Source organism: Mobula birostris, chromosome 25 (genome assembly GCF_030028105.1).
Source record: "Mobula birostris isolate sMobBir1 chromosome 25, sMobBir1.hap1, whole genome shotgun sequence".
Classification (NCBI taxonomy): domain Eukaryota; kingdom Metazoa; phylum Chordata; class Chondrichthyes; order Myliobatiformes; family Myliobatidae; genus Mobula; species Mobula birostris.
In genome coordinates this window covers 37,536,844-37,554,060 of record NC_092394.1, presented here as the reverse complement: position 1 = coordinate 37,554,060, position 17,217 = coordinate 37,536,844, and the positions used below count along the sequence as shown (strand labels likewise).

Sequence of the window (17,217 nt, the reverse complement as noted above, 5' to 3'; positions counted from 1 at the left end):
TGAAAAAATTATTTGTCTTGAAATAGAAATGCTATTTATGTGAACTTCCTCAACATTAGGTACTAAAGGACTCTACAACCAGCACAATTTTAGAAACTAAAATCTCTGTTTTAGTATGGCTGCTCATAGTATAAGTTCCTCAAAGCAGCCATAATAAAATAGTCATCTATTTTCAGTAAGGTTATTTGTATACTGCACTTTAAATTGTGTCAGAAGAAGCAAACGACTGTAAATTATAAATGAAGTTACAAATTATGTGCTGTTCTTCCCGATCAGAAATCTTAGATAGCTCATCTATACTCAAATATTCAATTGAAAATTCTTCACCATAATGCAACTGCCAAGTACGCTGCTTGAAAATAATATTTTGCAAGCTGAATATTGCTTGCTCTGGAAAATATAGAGGACGAAATATTTCAACTTCTGTAAATGGGTTCTGAGGCTAATGCAGCAATAGAACAACTGCTCCCCACACTGACCCACCTGTCTATATTGTTTGAATCAGCAGTGACAAATCGACACCAAATGACAAATGCCCTGAACAGACATAGCCAGTACTGAAGATGGGTCTCGGCAAGAAAAGTCGAGTGCTTATTAATTTCCATAGATGCTGCCTGACCTGCTGAGTTCCTCCAACATTTCGTGCGTGTTGCTTTGAATTTCCAGCATCTACAGAATTTCGCGCGTTTAATGCTCTGAATATTTACCATGCAATTGGTTAAGTTTACGGAAGTGACGTTGCCGGAAAAACGTAAAGCATTTTTTTAAAACATCAATCATGGCTGCGCTGGAGACGGTGCCGAAGGATCTGAGGCATTTGCGAGCTTGTCTTCTTTGTTCATTGGTTAAGGTAACCATAAGAGATATCTGAAGAAATTACCGCAACCAGACTGTGCTTACTTTTATTTTGAGGCAGCAATGGCGTGATTTCGCGTTAAATAACGGAGTGTAAATGCCGCTGCTACTACATGTCAGTTCCGACCGGCAAGAGCATACATATTGTATGTTCGGTTTCAGAATGCATACAGCATGATCTATTCGTTATAAAAAACATTAAATATTTTTTAAAAAACGTATATAGTCAGGATATTGGGTATTTCGATAGACTATTCATCTTCCAAGTTGACCCTAATTTCTAGGCCTTCATCTGTAGTTTCTTTTAAGATTATGCCACATGATCAGCCAATGTGATTTTTTTCCCTTGTGTATGGAACAATTGTCTTCTTTCTGCTGAGTGTCTTGTTTTTTGTCCCTTAGTATGTTTTGACACGTCTTGTATATTTGGAGTTGGGACTAGATGTAAGTCTTCAGAATTTTTTATGTTTAATCAAACACATAAAACTTCAATTTATTTTGAAAGTACGTAGATATTACTACACACTACTTCTAGATTCATTTTCCTGCAGACGTTTGTATAAAAAATAAAGAAATACAATAGAATTTACAAACTATTCATAAAGACTGACAAATATCCAGTATGCTGAACAAGATAAACTGTGTAAATAAAGCTAATATTGAGAACATGAGTTGTAAAGAGTCCTTGAAAGTGTGTCTGTAAGTCGTAGAATCAGTTCAGAGTTCTGTCATTTAACGTTGTCCATGTCGGCTCAGGAACCTGATTGTTGTATGGTAATAGTTATTCCTGAACCTACTGGTGTGGGACTTAAGACTATGGTACCGCCTGTCTGATGGTAGTAGTTAGCAAGAAGACTGCAAAAAGAATGGTGGGGGTCTTTGATGATGGATGTTGCTTTCTTGTGGTAGTTCTCCATTTAAATTTATTCACTGGTGTGTAAGACTTTGTCTGTGATGGACTGGGCTATACTCATCACTTTCTGAGCCTTTTCTGTTTCTTGACAGCGTTTCCATACCAAACCGTAATGCAATTAGTTAGGATACTCTTCATTGTGCTCAAGTGTATAAATGAAAAATAATCTTGGTCATAATGCAGTTTGCCAAATTCACTACTTGAAATATGTTAATTTTGAAAGCTAATTAGTGCTGGTTCTGGTAATCTAGATAAAACAGCAAAAGTCCAAAGTATTGACTCCATTTCTGTCTCTAATTCTCTATTGTCCCCACAAGCTTCAAGATTGCCACCATCGTGCCGGTGCCAAAGCATTCCACTGCCACGGGCCTGAATGACTTCCGCCCAGTTGCATTCACCCCCATCATTGCAAAGTGCTTTGAGAGACTGGTTCTATCGCATCTGAAATCCTGTCTGCCTTCTACCCTGGACCCCCATCAATTTGCCTATCACACCAACAGGTCTACGGAGGACGCCATTTCCACGGCACTTCTGCCCTGACCCACCTGGACAGCTCCAACTCTTATGTCAGAATGCTATTCATTAACTTTAGTTTGACATTCAACACTGTGATCCCTTCCAGACTGATCGCCAAACTTCGCCAGCTTGGTATCAGCTCATCCCTCTTGAACTTTCTGACTAACAGACCCCAATCTGTTAAGTTAGACACCCTCTCCTCCTCCATTCTCACCCTGAATACCAGCATGCCTCAAGGCTGTGTGCTGAGCCCTCTTCTGTACTCCCTTTTCACTTATGACTGCGTTCCTGTACACGGTTCTAACTCCATAATCAAGTTCGCAGACGACACCACGGTGGTTGGCCTGATCAGAGGGGGTGACGAGACGGCCTACAGGGACGAGGTCCAGCACCTGGCCGCGTGGTGTGCCAGTAACAACTTGGCCCTTAACACCAAGAAGATTATTGTGGACTTATGGCATGCTAGGAGCCACACTTGTGTCCCATCTACGTCAACGGAGCTGTAGTGGAGCGTGTATCAAGCTTCAAATTCCTTGGTGTCCACATTTCTGATGATCTCACCTGGTCCCTGAACTTCTTCATCCTGATCAAAAAGGCTCAACAGCACCTTTATTTCCTGCGGAGCGTCAAGAAAGCTCACCTCTGTCCCAGGATACTGATGGACTTTTACTGCTGTACCATTGAGAGCATACTCACCAACTGCATCTCATTGCGGTCTGGCAATTGTCCCGTATCGGACCGCAAAGCACTCCAGTGGGTGGTGAAAACTGCCCAGCGGATTATCGACATCCATTTGCCCACCATTGAGAACATCTACCATAAACACTGCCTGGGCAGGGTGAAAAGCATTATCAAGGATGCATCTCACCCTAACCATGGACTTTTTAATCTCCTCCCATCCAGTAGGTGCTACAGGAGCCTCTGCTCCCGCACCAGCAGGCACAGGAAGAGCTTCTTCCCTGAGGCTGTGACCCTGCTGAACCTCACGTCACAGCGCTAAGCAGTATTGCACCCATATTGGACTGTCTCAGTACTTTTTATATTTGTATGCTGTAGCACTTACTTTTTATTCGCAGTTATTTTGTAAATGATACTATTCTTTTGCACTTCTGGTCAGATGCTAATTGCATTTCATTGGCTTTGTATCTGTACTCTGCACAATGACAATAAAGTTGAAATCTAATCTAATGTGTGATCTGTTTAATATTTGCAGAATTTTCTATTCTGTTTCATTTGTACTTGTATTATATTTGGAGGGGTATAGTTAGGGTAAATGCAAAAGGCTTTTTTCCACTGAAGTTGAGTAAGACTAGCACTAGACGTCATGGGTTAAGTATGAAAGATAAAATTTTTATGGGGAGCATGAGGGAGAACAGCACATTCAGAGGGTGGTGAAAGTGTTGGATGAGCTACCAGCGGAAGTGGTGAATGTGGGTTTGATTTCAACATTTAAGAGAAGTTTGGATATGTATATGGATGGGAAGGGTATGAAGGGCTATGATCCAGGTGTAGATTGATGGGACTAGGCAAAATAACTGCTCAGCGTGGACTAGGTGGGTTTAAGAGTCTGTTTCTGTGCTGTACTGTTCTTGACTATTTCTACCTTTTCGATGTTAAGATACCGAGCTCTGGTTGTTACTATAGACTTTGCAACATAATGGAAAATTATTTCAATTTAAGTACGGTAGAAATGAACTTAGCATGACTTGTAATGTAGCCAAATCCAGTCATCCATAGCAGTGAGGTATTCATTTTCATTCAAGTATGAACTCTGTCATTTTGCATTTGGTGTTTTGAAATAAGCCATTTTCAAATTAATATGGATAAACTATGCCTCTCCATTTTAAATCCTTTTAAGTTCCATTAACGTCTAGCTAAATGTCCAATATCTATTTTGAGGGAAACTATCTTGAATTGCAGACAGAGATAATGTTTAATGTCAAAGCTGGACATTTATGTTTGTCCTTTTTAACTTCATTCCCTACCCCCTACTTGTTGAAGACCATCGATCAATTTGAGTATGACGGTTGTGATAACTGCGATGCCTATCTGCAAATGAAGGGAAATCGAGAGATGGTGTATGACTGCACCAGTTCTTCTTTTGATGGGTGAGTTAATAAAATTACACTTGAAACCAAATCATTCTGATTTAAAATGGAGTTAGCTTGTAAGCTACAAGAATAAGCCATCATGTGATTTTATGATATCAAGAGCAGATACCTGATTCATAGAAGACAGGATTAGGAACAATATTTTCGTCTAAAGTGTACCTAGGAAAAAAATGGAGAAGTAGTATGAGTATTTATAGAGTAGTAGCTGCTATTTCTTTTATTTAAATTACAGAAAATGACATGGAACAATAAAGTATGAAGCTATATATTGGGCCGCAGGAAGCTAAATCAGATCACAACTGATCTGCTTCAGATGTACTGGAATGAATTTATTGGAAGAATAAAGAAGTAGGAGGGAAATAACTTTTCCAGTGGTAATAGTTCAGATACAGAATGAACACTAACTGGAATAGAAAAATGAAAAAAAGCTGGAGCTCTCATTAAAGATGCTTTACAATGAAATGAAATGTATAATAACTTATTATATAAAAAACTGAGCCAAAAATGGAAATCATAAATTTTTGGTGGAAACTTTTTCTTCACCAGATGGAAATTTTGTTAAGCTACCTATAGCAATTACTTGAAAACCAAACCAAAACCTCTTAAAGACGGAGTATGGGAATTGACACTGTATGACACATTTCCAAATAACCGAGTTCAAAGTCAACAATTTTCAATTCTTTATTACCAAGTTAGTGAAGATGGACAATCTTACAGCGATTTTTAAAAACTGAAGAAACTAAATTAGCGATATAGTGAAATAAGAATAATCAGCATAATTAAGCAGTCAACAAAAGAATATTACCACCCTGCCCCCAGCTGACTCCCTGTCAACTAAACCAACTAAGACAAAGCAGCATGCACAAAATGCTGGAGGAATTCAGCAGGCCAGGCAACATCTGTGGAAAAGAGTAAATAGTCAACATTCTGGGCTCTACCTAAGACAAAGCATGAATATGTAACTGTACTCATTTGCTTCTACCATGCCCATTCCATGTGACAAATTGCCGAAACCCATAATAAACGTGCAACACAAAGTACAATACAATCAGAAAATAGATGCATCGTTCCTACACTAGTCTAATGACATTGGAATCCTCTATTTGCAACATTTTGTGAAAATACAGAATTTGCTAAAACCATGCAACGCTTGAGGTAGTTAGGCCATTATGTGCAGCAGGAAATCTTTCTCTTGGGGAGATGCTGTTTAAAACTGAGATCCATTGGAAACTGGGTTTTGATAGGGAAATTTAAACTTGAGAAGCTGCATGACAGAGAACTTCTTGGAAAGTTAGTTGTGAAAGTCAGGGGAAAGCTTCAGGAAACGTCTGGGTTTTATTCCTTTTGTAACATTTGTCCGGAGTCCCAAAGTACCAGAATATACTACACTGCCCCCGTATTTTTTTTGTTAAGATTTACCTGCATCGTTACGCAAAGGAAGGGATTGTTTCAACTTGGTGTCATAAGATGAAAAATAAACTTCATGGTGTGCAACAATTTAGCAAAGTGATACCTGAAAATCTGCTGTCTGGATGAACAAAGAAAACATCATTTGTAATTATCTATCACCTCCTTTCCTTGGATATTGTTCCTGATTTGGATCATCTAATAGATTCCTGGGAGAAGGACCCTTTCCACCTCTGATTCCCTGATGAAGAATGGTCCATGGACCTCTATCGGTTTATACATAATGTAGGCAGAGTATTTGTGTTTTCCTCCAGTTGTACTTTTTCTTTCTCCTTCCTGATCTACCCAACTCCTCCCAGATCCATACCAGTCCTGCATCACCTTGTTTATTGCCCCACCTCCACCTATTCCTTTTGCCCAGATACCTCAGTTATGTGGAAAGACTGGAGAAACTCCATTCACTTTCATTGAGATGGAGGGTTGGAAAAAGTTTCATCTTTTTCATTTGTACCTCAAGCAACACCATCTCGAGGATGGATGAGGAGCAGAGAGCTATGCTTACCTGAAGACACAAGGCTGTAGATGCAGGAACCTAAAGCCAAAAAAAATTGGCTGGAGAAGGTCACCATGTCAGGCAGCATCTGTGGAGGAAACTGAACAGTTCATGTATCATCTGGACTGAAAGATAGAGGGGACATAGCCATTGTTTTAAAAAAAAAAAGTCGTGAAGATTTGGAGCAGGAACTTTCAAGCAATAGATGAACCTAGCTAAGAAGGGTGATAGGCAGATGGAGGAGGAATGAGTGGAGATAGCAACAAAAGCTCAAAGGTCATGTGTGTTAGCAACCAGGGGCAGTGGGTGATGAACTCTTTTAGGGAAAGGAAGGTGGGAATTTGGGTAGGTAGATGTGAACAGTAAGTGGAGCAAGATCATCAGTATGGTGGAGTGAGTGGTAGACTGTAGGTGGAGGAGGGGTGGGAAATGGGTTGATAAAGGGACTGGGGTAGAGTGAGGTGGGTGTAGGAGGTACTGGGTAGATAGGAAGGGAGAAGGCAAAAGGGCAAGGGAGTAATTTACCAGAAATTGGAGAATTCAGTGTTTATTCTATCTGTTCAAAGTAAATTTATTATCAAAGTTCATATGTCACCATATTCAACCCTGAGACTTTTTTTCTTGTGGGCATACAAAGCACTTCGAGGAACATAATAGTATCAATGAATACCACACTCAGAGATGGATAAACAACCAGTGTGAAAATACAGAAGGTAATAATAAAAAATAAATACAGGACACAAAATTATTAAAAATACATAATAAAAGATCAACAAATTCAAGAACGTAAATGTAGAAAATGCAGAGAAAAAGCAGGAATAATCCAACATTACAGGATCCTGTTACCATCTATGGAAAATGATGGAGTCAGAATTTTTTTTTCTCCAGTCCTCCTGAAAGGTCTTGGCCCAAAACATCAATTGTACTCTTTTCCATAGATGCTGCCTGGCCTGCTGAGTTCCCCTAGCATTTTGTGCGTGTTGCTTGGATTTCCAGCATCTGCTGATTTTCTCTTGTTTGTTACAGGATCCTATAACAGTTTAACTCAATCTGATTACTTACACAGGCACAATCAAGTGGCAAACATCATTCATCAATATATTGCTTTAAAATACAAACGCATAAATGAAATCACACCTTACTATGAATACAAGCCTGATCCAGTTTTAGAATCAGAATACCACAGATTATATTATCCATAATAACTGTCCAGATATAATAAATACCAGATAAACGAGCATGAACAACTTATTTAATAGATATAGCCATTCCAAACACATAACTTAAAGAAAATAATAAGTGGAAAAACACCACAAATATGCTGAATTAAGGGACTTTGGAACATGAACATGAACAAAGTATACATTGTCCCTATAGTAATATCTACAACTGATATCATCCCAGAGTCTACACAATGGCATTAAACAATTGGGGCTACACAGTAATATCTATGTAAATCTTCAGAAAGCCACAATACTAAACACCATAAGAATACTATGAAAGTTCCTAGCAGTTGACAAATGAGCATGTTTGGCTATGCCTGCAACCTTAGGTTTTACCAGCTTGAGCTGAGGAGGGAAAAAAAGCAATAAGTATAGAGAAGGTGAGATGAAGAGACCTTGAAAGTGAGTCCATAGGTTGTGGGAACAGTTCAGTGATAGGGCAAGTTATCCCCTTTGGTTCAAGAGCCAAATGGTTAAGAAGTAATAACTGTCCCTGAACTTGGTGGCATGGGTCCTGAGGCTCCTTGACTACCTTCCTGGTGATAGCAGTATGAAGAGAACATGGTGGGGGTCCTTGATGATGGATGCTGTTTTCCTTCGACAGCGCTCAATGATGGGGATGGTTTTGCCTCTGATGTAGAGTCGTATCCACTACCTTTTGTAGGATTTTCTTTATAAAGGCATTGGTGTTTCCATATCAGGCTGTGATGCAGCCAGTCAATATATTCACCATCAAAAATCTAGAAGTTTATCAAAGTTTTAGATGTCATGCTGAATCTTCACAAATCCTAAGTACGTAGTGGCGCTCTAATGCTTTTTTCATAATGGCACTTGCATGCCTGACCCAGTATAGATCCTCTGAAATGATAACACTGAAAATTTAAAGTTGCTAATCCTCTCCACCTCTGATCTTCAGATGAGGACTGCCTCATGGACCGCCATTGGTTTGTACACTATGCAGGCAGGATATTTGTGCATTCTTCCAATTGCATTTTTTCTTTCTCTTTCCTAATCTACCTAGCTCCACTCACATCAGTTGCCCATCACCTTGTTTATTACCCCTCCTCTGTCCATTCCATACCCAGGTACCGCAGGTATGTGCAAAGACTGGGGAACTCCCATTTACTGTCATTGAGGTGGAGGGTTGAAAAGGGTTTATCTTGTTCTTTATACATTAAGCAAGGCCAATCTTTTCTGTTACTTCAAGTAATTAAATCAAGGTTGACAAACCAAAATAATTTAAAATCTTGAGTAGTGTAGCTAAAGTGTTTAAATAAAAAATTTTTTAATGAGAGTATTGGTAACTGAAGAATACAGATTTAAGGCTGTTGGCAAAATAAGGCTTTGTAAATTAATATATTTATACTGTGAGCTATAGTGATATGAAAGGAGGATTAATTAGATTAAATACAGAGCTGGCATAGGCATAATGAGGTTCAGGACCAGAATTTCAAATCCTATTTCCTTCCTTCTAAATTATTACACTTTCTGTTTTCATTCTGTTTTCATCCATGTATTAGTGGCATTTTGTTTTCAAAATTTAATAAACCTTCCAAAACTATCCAGCCGAAATTCTAACTATATTGTGTCGGTACAGCATTGTGGGAGAAAGCCCATGAAAATGCATAAAATGGTTCATGATCTTGAGAATGGAGGGGAAAGTTGTAGTTTACTTATGAAGTCTCTCAAAGCATTTATCACAGTTTAATTTCATGTAAATGCTTCACCCGTGTTTATACAATTTACGCTTTGCCACTTGAGTTAGTGTATTAACAAAAGGTCGTAAGATTGGCAATTTTTCTCTTCTCTTTGCCTTCTGAGATGTAGAATGTTAAAGCAGGTAGTTGATAGTGAGCTCAATGTTTTGTGGCTGAAATTGGCTAACTAATTGTAGATTGGGAATTAACTTGTATCATCAAGCAATGCTGGAATTTTCGTAGTTTGTCTGTATTTTCCTTGCATCTGCCCATATATTGAAAATATTCGGTACTTACTGAATTCTGGCCCCAAATATAAAATATAGACTGTAGGGAGGAAAAAAGGAAAAACACTTGAAAGGTGCCAATCATTGTATGTGGTTTTTCTTTTTTTAATTTCAGATCTTGGATGTTTGCCCATTATGGTACGCTGGATCTGAAATGCCTCTTTTAGTTGTTTGACTTGGTTAGTTAGTTACTGCCCGTTACGCTGCTGGTGCTTAGGGCAGCAATGAAGATCCTCCATCTGCGTCTGTCCTTGGCAACATATATTTGCACAACAGATATAAAAGGATTCTCCATTGCTGTTTCCGTCACTTTTTTTTGACCAGTCGGTGTTGTTAGCCCTGAGCTGACCCCTGAACCTGGAGGACTGGTGGACCACTCTTGGTCTGGCCTTTACCCTTTGACCTATTTGGCATGGGTGACCCTACCAAGAGCCAAAGCATAAAGCCCTAACTCCAGCCTACATAGCTCTACGGGTCATTGAGGGAAGGAAGCCTCCAAACCATATGACAAGGTTGTGGTCCTCTGACTTGAATGCGGTATTTAATGAACTTGATATGGTGCACGATGTTGCTGCTCAGGTTGCTAACATCTCTTTTTCAGGATTATAGCAATGATGAGTCCTGAAGACAGCTGGGTGTCTAAGTGGCAGCGAATCAGTAAGTTTAAAGCCGTTTTCTGCACATTCCAATACGCATTTGAAGTTTATATTTGGATCATTAGGTGGAATTATCTTTCCTGTAGGTGGTACATGGTATGCATTCTCCATATCGGTTGTCTTGTGCTATATAAATACTGAAATTTTAAAAATAAAATGATTCTGTGTAGGTATAGAGATGCATTTATTATTTTCCAGATGACTTTCTGATACAGTGTTTGCATTAATTCAGTCAGTTCATTTGGAGTTACAATTAAAGGTCTTCTCCAGTGCACCAAACAAAAATGTGCAATATTTTGTGAAAATTGAATAACTATTATTTGCTCATATTATGATAAAATCAAAAACTTAAATTTAAAACATCATATCTATAAATCCTGTGCTTTCAATCCTCAGCACCTTCACTGATAAATACCTGGTTGTATTTGCTAAAGTTTAGAGAGATTAATTTTGAATAACAAAAATAGCTGTTTTGTAACTTAAAATGAGAGAGATTTTTAAATTTCATTTTAATTATTAGCTTTCTCTCTTCTGTACATAGGATTTCTCAGCATTTTCTGTTTTTTGCTGCAGATTCTGGATTCTGACATTCTTTATTTTTATTTTGCAATACTAGTCCTCTGGTACTAGTCCGGTATCCAGGGAGAATTGGAAACCTATGATTAAAAATATTGCAATTCCCTCCCTTTCCACTTTTAACAGCTTTACATACTTTATGTCATAAACACTAAACTTGATATTTCCTTTTACCATGTTTGTCTCACACAATATTTTCACACATTAACTTCAACATCATCAGCATCCCCATCTTTTGTGAAGACTGTTGCAGAATGGTCTGAATCTTACCCATGGCTTTTATTTTGACACAGGTTACTTTTTAATTCTGAATAAGCCATGTTGTTTCTTCATTATATTACTCATTGGGTTCTTTTGTGAAACATTGAATTTTTAAAATTGTTAATATTTTTCCATACCCTCTCTAAGTTTTTCGCATTTTTGTTTTAATTTGACTATTGTATTTCCATTGTATTATGCTTTTATGGCCAACAGTACTTTTATTTTGTTTCCTTCTACATCTATGCATATTATCATGCACAAAGCTGTGGATTTTGCAGTTGCATCCTTTACTTTGTGGGAACCCATTGAATCTTGTCCTGAAGTACCTCCTATTGGTACAAGGCTGATTTATCACCAAGTAGCTGTTTCCAGTCTACTTTTACTTTTTCAATAAAGTTGATCTTAGCCCTGTTTTAATCCTTTAGTCGTGCTTTATAATTGACCTTTTCCTTTATTGTACTAAATCCATATGAAGGCACGATAGACTACAGATACTGAAATCAGGAACAAAAGAATCAAACTGCTGGAGAAACTGAACTAGTCAAGCACCATCTACGGAGGCAAAGGAATGGTTGCTTTTTGGGGTTGTGAGCCCGCATCAAGACTTTGTAGGGTCATGACCTTAAATGTTGACCATCCCATTGCCTCTGCAGCTGCTGAGTTCCTTCAGATATGTGTTTTCTTTATTTAAATCTTACTGAGTCATGATTGCATCCACTAAAATCCCCTCACTGATATCCTTCAGCATGATTAGATAACTTAAAAGTAGTTCCAGAATTGTTCCTACTTCAACCGTCTGGGCTTGCTGCACACAGGCTGAAACTGTTTTCCTGAATACAACTCAGGAATTTGGTGTCTCCTATGTCAATAACAAACAGGAGCCTGAAATTGCCACTGTTACCACTTTTGGCCATAATGCCTAAATGCCACATCTTCCTGTCTCATCTGATTGTTCACATCTTGTACCATTACCACATTCTTCTGGATGTTAAATGCCCCAATGCCAGGCCTCTAATCAATATATAATTGAAAAACTTGATAACTGTTTCACATACAAAGAAATCTTTGATACTTGTTCTCCTGAGTTGAAATATGATGGCCTAAATCTGTCACATTGCTATTTTTTGCTTTTTTTCAGGTAATTTTAAGCCAGGTATCTATGCAGTATCAGTGACTGGACGGTTACCCCAGGGTAAGATACTACATTTTAAGAGCTACATTTCAGATATTGGTTCAGTTGCAGAAATAATTTCAAATCTATAAAATGTAAGAAAAAACATTGTGGGGCAGTGTCTACTCATAATGACAAAGTTTTTTTCACACATTTATTGCCTATTGCTCAGTACCGTAAATTGCATATTTGAATTTAATGAAAAGCAGCATGGGTTAAGTCACAAACATGAGGAATTCTGCAGATGCTGGAAATTCAAGCAACACACATCAAAGTTGCTGGCAGCATCTCTAGGAAGAGGTACAGTTGACGTTTCAGGCCGAGACCCTTTGTCAGTCCATGGTTGCCTCTTCTGCCATGCTGAGGCCACTCTCAGGCTGCAGGAACAAAACCTCATATTCCGTCTAGGTAGCCTCCAACCTGATTGCATGAACATTGATTTCTCCTTCCGGTATCTTTTTTCTTTTCCCCACTCTGGCCTCTTGCCTCTTCTTACCAGCCTATCACCTCCTCCCGGTGCCCCTCCTTTTCTTTCACCCATGGTCCGGTCCCTCTCCTATCAGATTTCTTTTTCTCCAGCCTTTACCTTTCCCTCCTCCTTCTCTCTTCTATTCCCTACTTTGGCTTCTTACCTCTTTTCCTCACCTCCCCCTTGTGCTCCTCCTTTCCTTTCTCCCAGGGTTCACTCTCTTCTATCAGATTTCTTCTTCTCCAGCCCTTTACCTTCCCCACCCACCTGGCTTTACCTATCACCTTCTAACTTGTCCTCCTTCCCTCCCCCACATTTTATTCTGATGTCTTCCCCTTTACTTTCCAGTCCTGATAAAGCGTCTCTGCCCAAGAAGTTAAATGTTTATTTATTTCCGTAGCTGCTGGCTGACCTATTGAGTTTCTTCAGCATTTTGTGTGTGTTGCACTCAATTTCCAGCATCCGCAGAATCTCTTGTGTTTATAGGTTGGTAGCATAGACTTTAGAACGATATATCTAAATCTGCTTAGTGTCAAAAGTTAAGTATGCTTCCTTGCTTTTCATATATTGCATTGCAGTCCAAATGTTTTCCAGTTAATGGTACCAACCTATGAGCTGCCTTTGCAATTATCTAATGTGCATATCTGTGAAGGTAGTTCTGAAGCTCGTCATTTGGGATCTGTGCTGCGAAGGAAAAACAAAAACAAATAAAACTAAACATATTTAAAAGTAAAGGTGAAAACACAAGCTATTTTAAACTACTATAGAAATTTCCATATCTAAGCGAGACATGACAGTGCAGATGCTGGAATCTGGAGCAAAAAAAAACAAATTGCTGGAGGAACTTAGCAGGTCAGGAAGCGTCTATGGGGGCGGGGGGGGGAAGGAATGGCTGATGTAAACCATTCCGCTTCACAGATGCTGCCTTCGCCACTGAGCCTATCCTGCAGTTCCCCCACCCCCCAATCTGTGTTGCATGATAAATTTACACTCAAAGACATGTCATAGTTAAAAGATCTCTTGCAAGCAGCTGTCAGGAAGTTTCAAACATCTACATTTGAGCAAGCTTGTTGGCACCTGCAAGGAAGAGAAGCCAATATTTAATGATTTGAACTTCTATTTGTTCAATTGATCTGTTTTACAGGTATTGTGAGGGAACTGAAAAGTCGAGGTGTTATCTACAAATCAAGAGACACTGCTATCAAATCTTAATGCCTTCATTGTGCATCCTGTCTAATGTGTACAATTGGGATTCCCCTTCTATTTCTGACTGGAAACATTTGTATCAATCTCAATTGAAATATGTTTTGATATATTGGTGTGGCGTAGCATCCAAATCTGTTATGTTTATAGACACAGTCCAAAGAAATTAATTGGAGAATCTAAATTCCGCAAACATGGTTCATCTTGGTTAAGGTAAGCATTTACCTACAAGGTAAAGGATAAAATGTTGTTTTTATCCATCACTAAGTCTAATGTGATTGTTTTGTGAAATTTAGAATAAAATACTGCTAGATACAGAACAGATGTCAGTGCAAATTTAGATACTTTAAGGTAAAATAGTTTTTGAAAGGAGGAGGAAAAGTATTGAAACACTTTTTTTAGAACCAATAGAATGGCTGATACTAACTTCAAATGTTAAAAGTGTCTTGCTATCTTCTCAAGCAATTCTTAAGGATTGATGCCTACTTGCCTGTACACCAGTTCATGTGCTCCATCAACGGGGATGATGCAAGGAAAAATGGAATGTATGGTGGGGAGAGGACCAAGGGTAATGTGGGAGTATCAGTGAATGGGACTGATCAACATGATAGTTGGACCAGGAGCACTAGTTGAGGTTAGTCTTGGCATATGGAATAGTATTGCTTGTCAGAATTCCGCATATTTGGCACTAGACTGTATTCTGAGAGTATAGCCTTTTTGGTGGGAGGGATGGGATTGCTGGATTTAATTGGAAAGTAGGCTTAGCAGTGTTGTAGCAGAAGAAATGCAATAGCTTGTCAGGGATGGATTTGATGTTGAGTGACAATAACCTTGGTTGGGGTGGAATTCTTGGATGGTTGTGTATGTGTTAGGATTCGGTTTAAATGAGTGACATTTTAATTTTTTTTCCAGTGTCTGGGTAGCCCCAGAGTATTTCTAGGGTGGATAATCCCAAAGGCAGTTAAGTATTGACCTAATTGAATCTTCAGCAACAACCTGCAAGATGATCTGCCAGGCTAGACTCCCCATTTAGTCATCCCTTAAAAGCCTGCTTTTGTAAGTGCCCTATAATGCTGGAGACTCTGTAAGTGTTTGGACATTATTGAAGTGACATCCAGATACCTGCTGGTTGTGATGGCATTTGAAATACAAGGAATAGAAATTGCTGATTTTAAACACTGCTCGCGTAAAATCACCATTTTTCAATCATAGTTGATTTTAATTGCAAGTTGCACAGAAACATGGTGCAATGCTATTTAATTTCCTGGCTAGAATAGTCCATACTGGTAGTTATGCCGTTCAGAACCTATCTTTTCCTAGAGTTAGTGCTCCAAACAGCTCTTGGTGATGGAGATATATTTTTTTCCAAATGGGAGGATATTCTGTGTCTCTGTTACTGTCAGTGTTTCTTCTAAGAAATTTGATGTCAAGCAGTGGTGATTTATTGACTGGGTGAAACTTATGATTGCAGCTATTTAACCAGACTAAGGTGAAAAAGTGAGAAAGTACCAGTTGGGTTGTTATTGTGGAAAACAAGTCATTTGACTGTTGTACTAGTAAACACAAAATATTTATTAATCTACCAACATCCACCCACTGTTGGACCATGAGGCGGAAAAAGCTCAAATGCTCTTATTCCAAGATTTCCCCTTTCCTTTTAATTTTCTGCTCCTGCTATGCAAATTGCCTTCAGGTTTTGTGCTTTAATTTGCATTGAATTGAGTTATTATTTGCTGTTCAAATATGTAAAAAGTGCCTGATGACCTTGAAGTCTTGCGTGGTTTATAGTTAATGAACAAAAGCAGCATAAAGAAATAGAAGCAGGAGTAGGTCATTGGGCCTCTTGTTTCTGCTCTGCCATTCAGTAGAATCATGGCTAATTATTTACTAACCTCATATCCCTTGACTCCCTGAAGTTAAAATCTATCAACCTCTATCTTGAATATATAGCGCATCTTAATTTATGTTACGGTGTGATTGCACTCAGTAGATAATCCAAGATTACACACTTGATGGAAACATCAAAATCATTCAAATGACATAGGAATGTTAGTGGAATGATTAGGAACATTACTTTCCAAATTTTTTGAGAGTTCCACATTAAAATTGCAACTCATGTAAAGGTCTGATGGCAGCATGGAGCACTTCTTTTATGTACATGATCTTGTTCTGTGGATTTCCAGGGACTGCTATCAACTCCATGGTCAGGACAGCCAGTGTGCTGAGTTTTTTTAAAAAAAAACCTCACCACATCTCATTTCCTGTAATCTTTGTTAACTGCTTGAAGGGTTTATGCTTTTCAAGATGGGAAGTGAACACAGTGTTGAAAATCTAAGTGAAAACACGTGCTGGAAATGCTCAACAGTTTAGGTCACATACGTATGGAGAGAAACAAAGTTAACGTTTCAGATTGAAGACCCGTTATCAGAAAATTTGGAGAGCACAAAGCGCTTAAGCTGCAGAAAGTATGGGGATGTCTTAATGAATAAAACTGGGGATAAGTTGTAAACATGATTACTTGGGCAATGAATAAATGCGGATGGTTAGAGAGTGAGAACATAGACAAAAGAATATAGGAGTTGTGAAATGCGGAACAGGAAGACTATCAGTGTCATGCCTTCTAAAACAAAAAATCAAATTAAATGTATAAAAGGAAAGAAAAAGCAGGTCATTGTGGAATTTCCTCATTCCAAATTGCCAGGAAGCAAACAGCCTTTTCAGTATAAGGGAATCTGTATTGGCATGCATTTTTAATGATTGCCATAATATGAGGGGATGGGCACTGGGAGAGGAGGTGTGTTTCTCTATTTCCATAAATCTTCATGCCAGAGCACTCTACAATCATAGTAGCTGAGCCCAGTTATAATGAGAACAATGCAGGTGTCATTGATGAAAAATGCCAGCAATCTCCAGAAGGTAAGATTTTGTTGCCTATGTTAGCCTGGCGGCATCATGCAGTGCACCCCAAGCAGATGTGAAGATTTCATAGTTGAAGGTTGCATGCTGTACACACAGCAAAATGTAAATAGCAGCTGGTCCCAGAGGAAGAACAAGAAGTAGATTGCAGGTTGAAACCCCAGAGCTGGAGCTTGGACAGCAGCAAGAGCAAGAGGAGCAGAAAGAAGATGGCCATTGAGGTAATATGTTAACTCAGTCTCACAGCCACACTGGATGAAGGGATTTTTATTATGGAGTTGATTTTCATAAGGAATCGGTAAAATGACATTTTAATGAAACCAAATGACCAACTATACACAACAGTCCTTAACTCAGCATAATTCACCACTAATCAACCAGAAGAGGTAAGATGAAACATAAA

At 38.7% G+C, this 17,217-nt stretch overlaps 1 protein-coding gene across 1 annotated transcript; it reads left to right on the top strand.

The window, feature by feature from the left end:
* Window positions 1-763: 763 nt before the first annotated feature.
* supt4h1 (SPT4 homolog, DSIF elongation factor subunit) lies at window positions 764-15,668 on the top strand. The gene is made up of 5 exons (XM_072243046.1): window positions 764-850; window positions 4,286-4,392; window positions 10,164-10,219; window positions 12,194-12,247; window positions 13,840-15,668. The coding sequence occupies exons 1-5, from the start codon at window positions 779-781 to the stop codon at window positions 13,905-13,907; spliced, it is 357 nt and encodes a 118-aa protein (XP_072099147.1). The 5' UTR covers window positions 764-778; the 3' UTR covers window positions 13,908-15,668.
* Window positions 15,669-17,217: the final 1,549 nt, after the last annotated feature.

What these genes read in the sequence shown, in the direction of transcription:
- supt4h1 (XM_072243046.1), top strand. Translation starts at nt 779, where the DNA reads ATGGCTGCGCTGGAGACGGTGCCGAAGGATCTGAGGCATTTGCGAGCT. An exon ending in TTCTTTGTTCATTGGTTAAG is followed by an intron (nt 851 to 4,285) that starts GTAACCATAAGA and finishes TACTTGTTGAAG; the next exon opens with ACCATCGATCAATTTGAGTA. An exon ending in ACCAGTTCTTCTTTTGATGG is followed by an intron (nt 4,393 to 10,163) that starts GTGAGTTAATAA and finishes TCTCTTTTTCAG; the next exon opens with GATTATAGCAATGATGAGTC.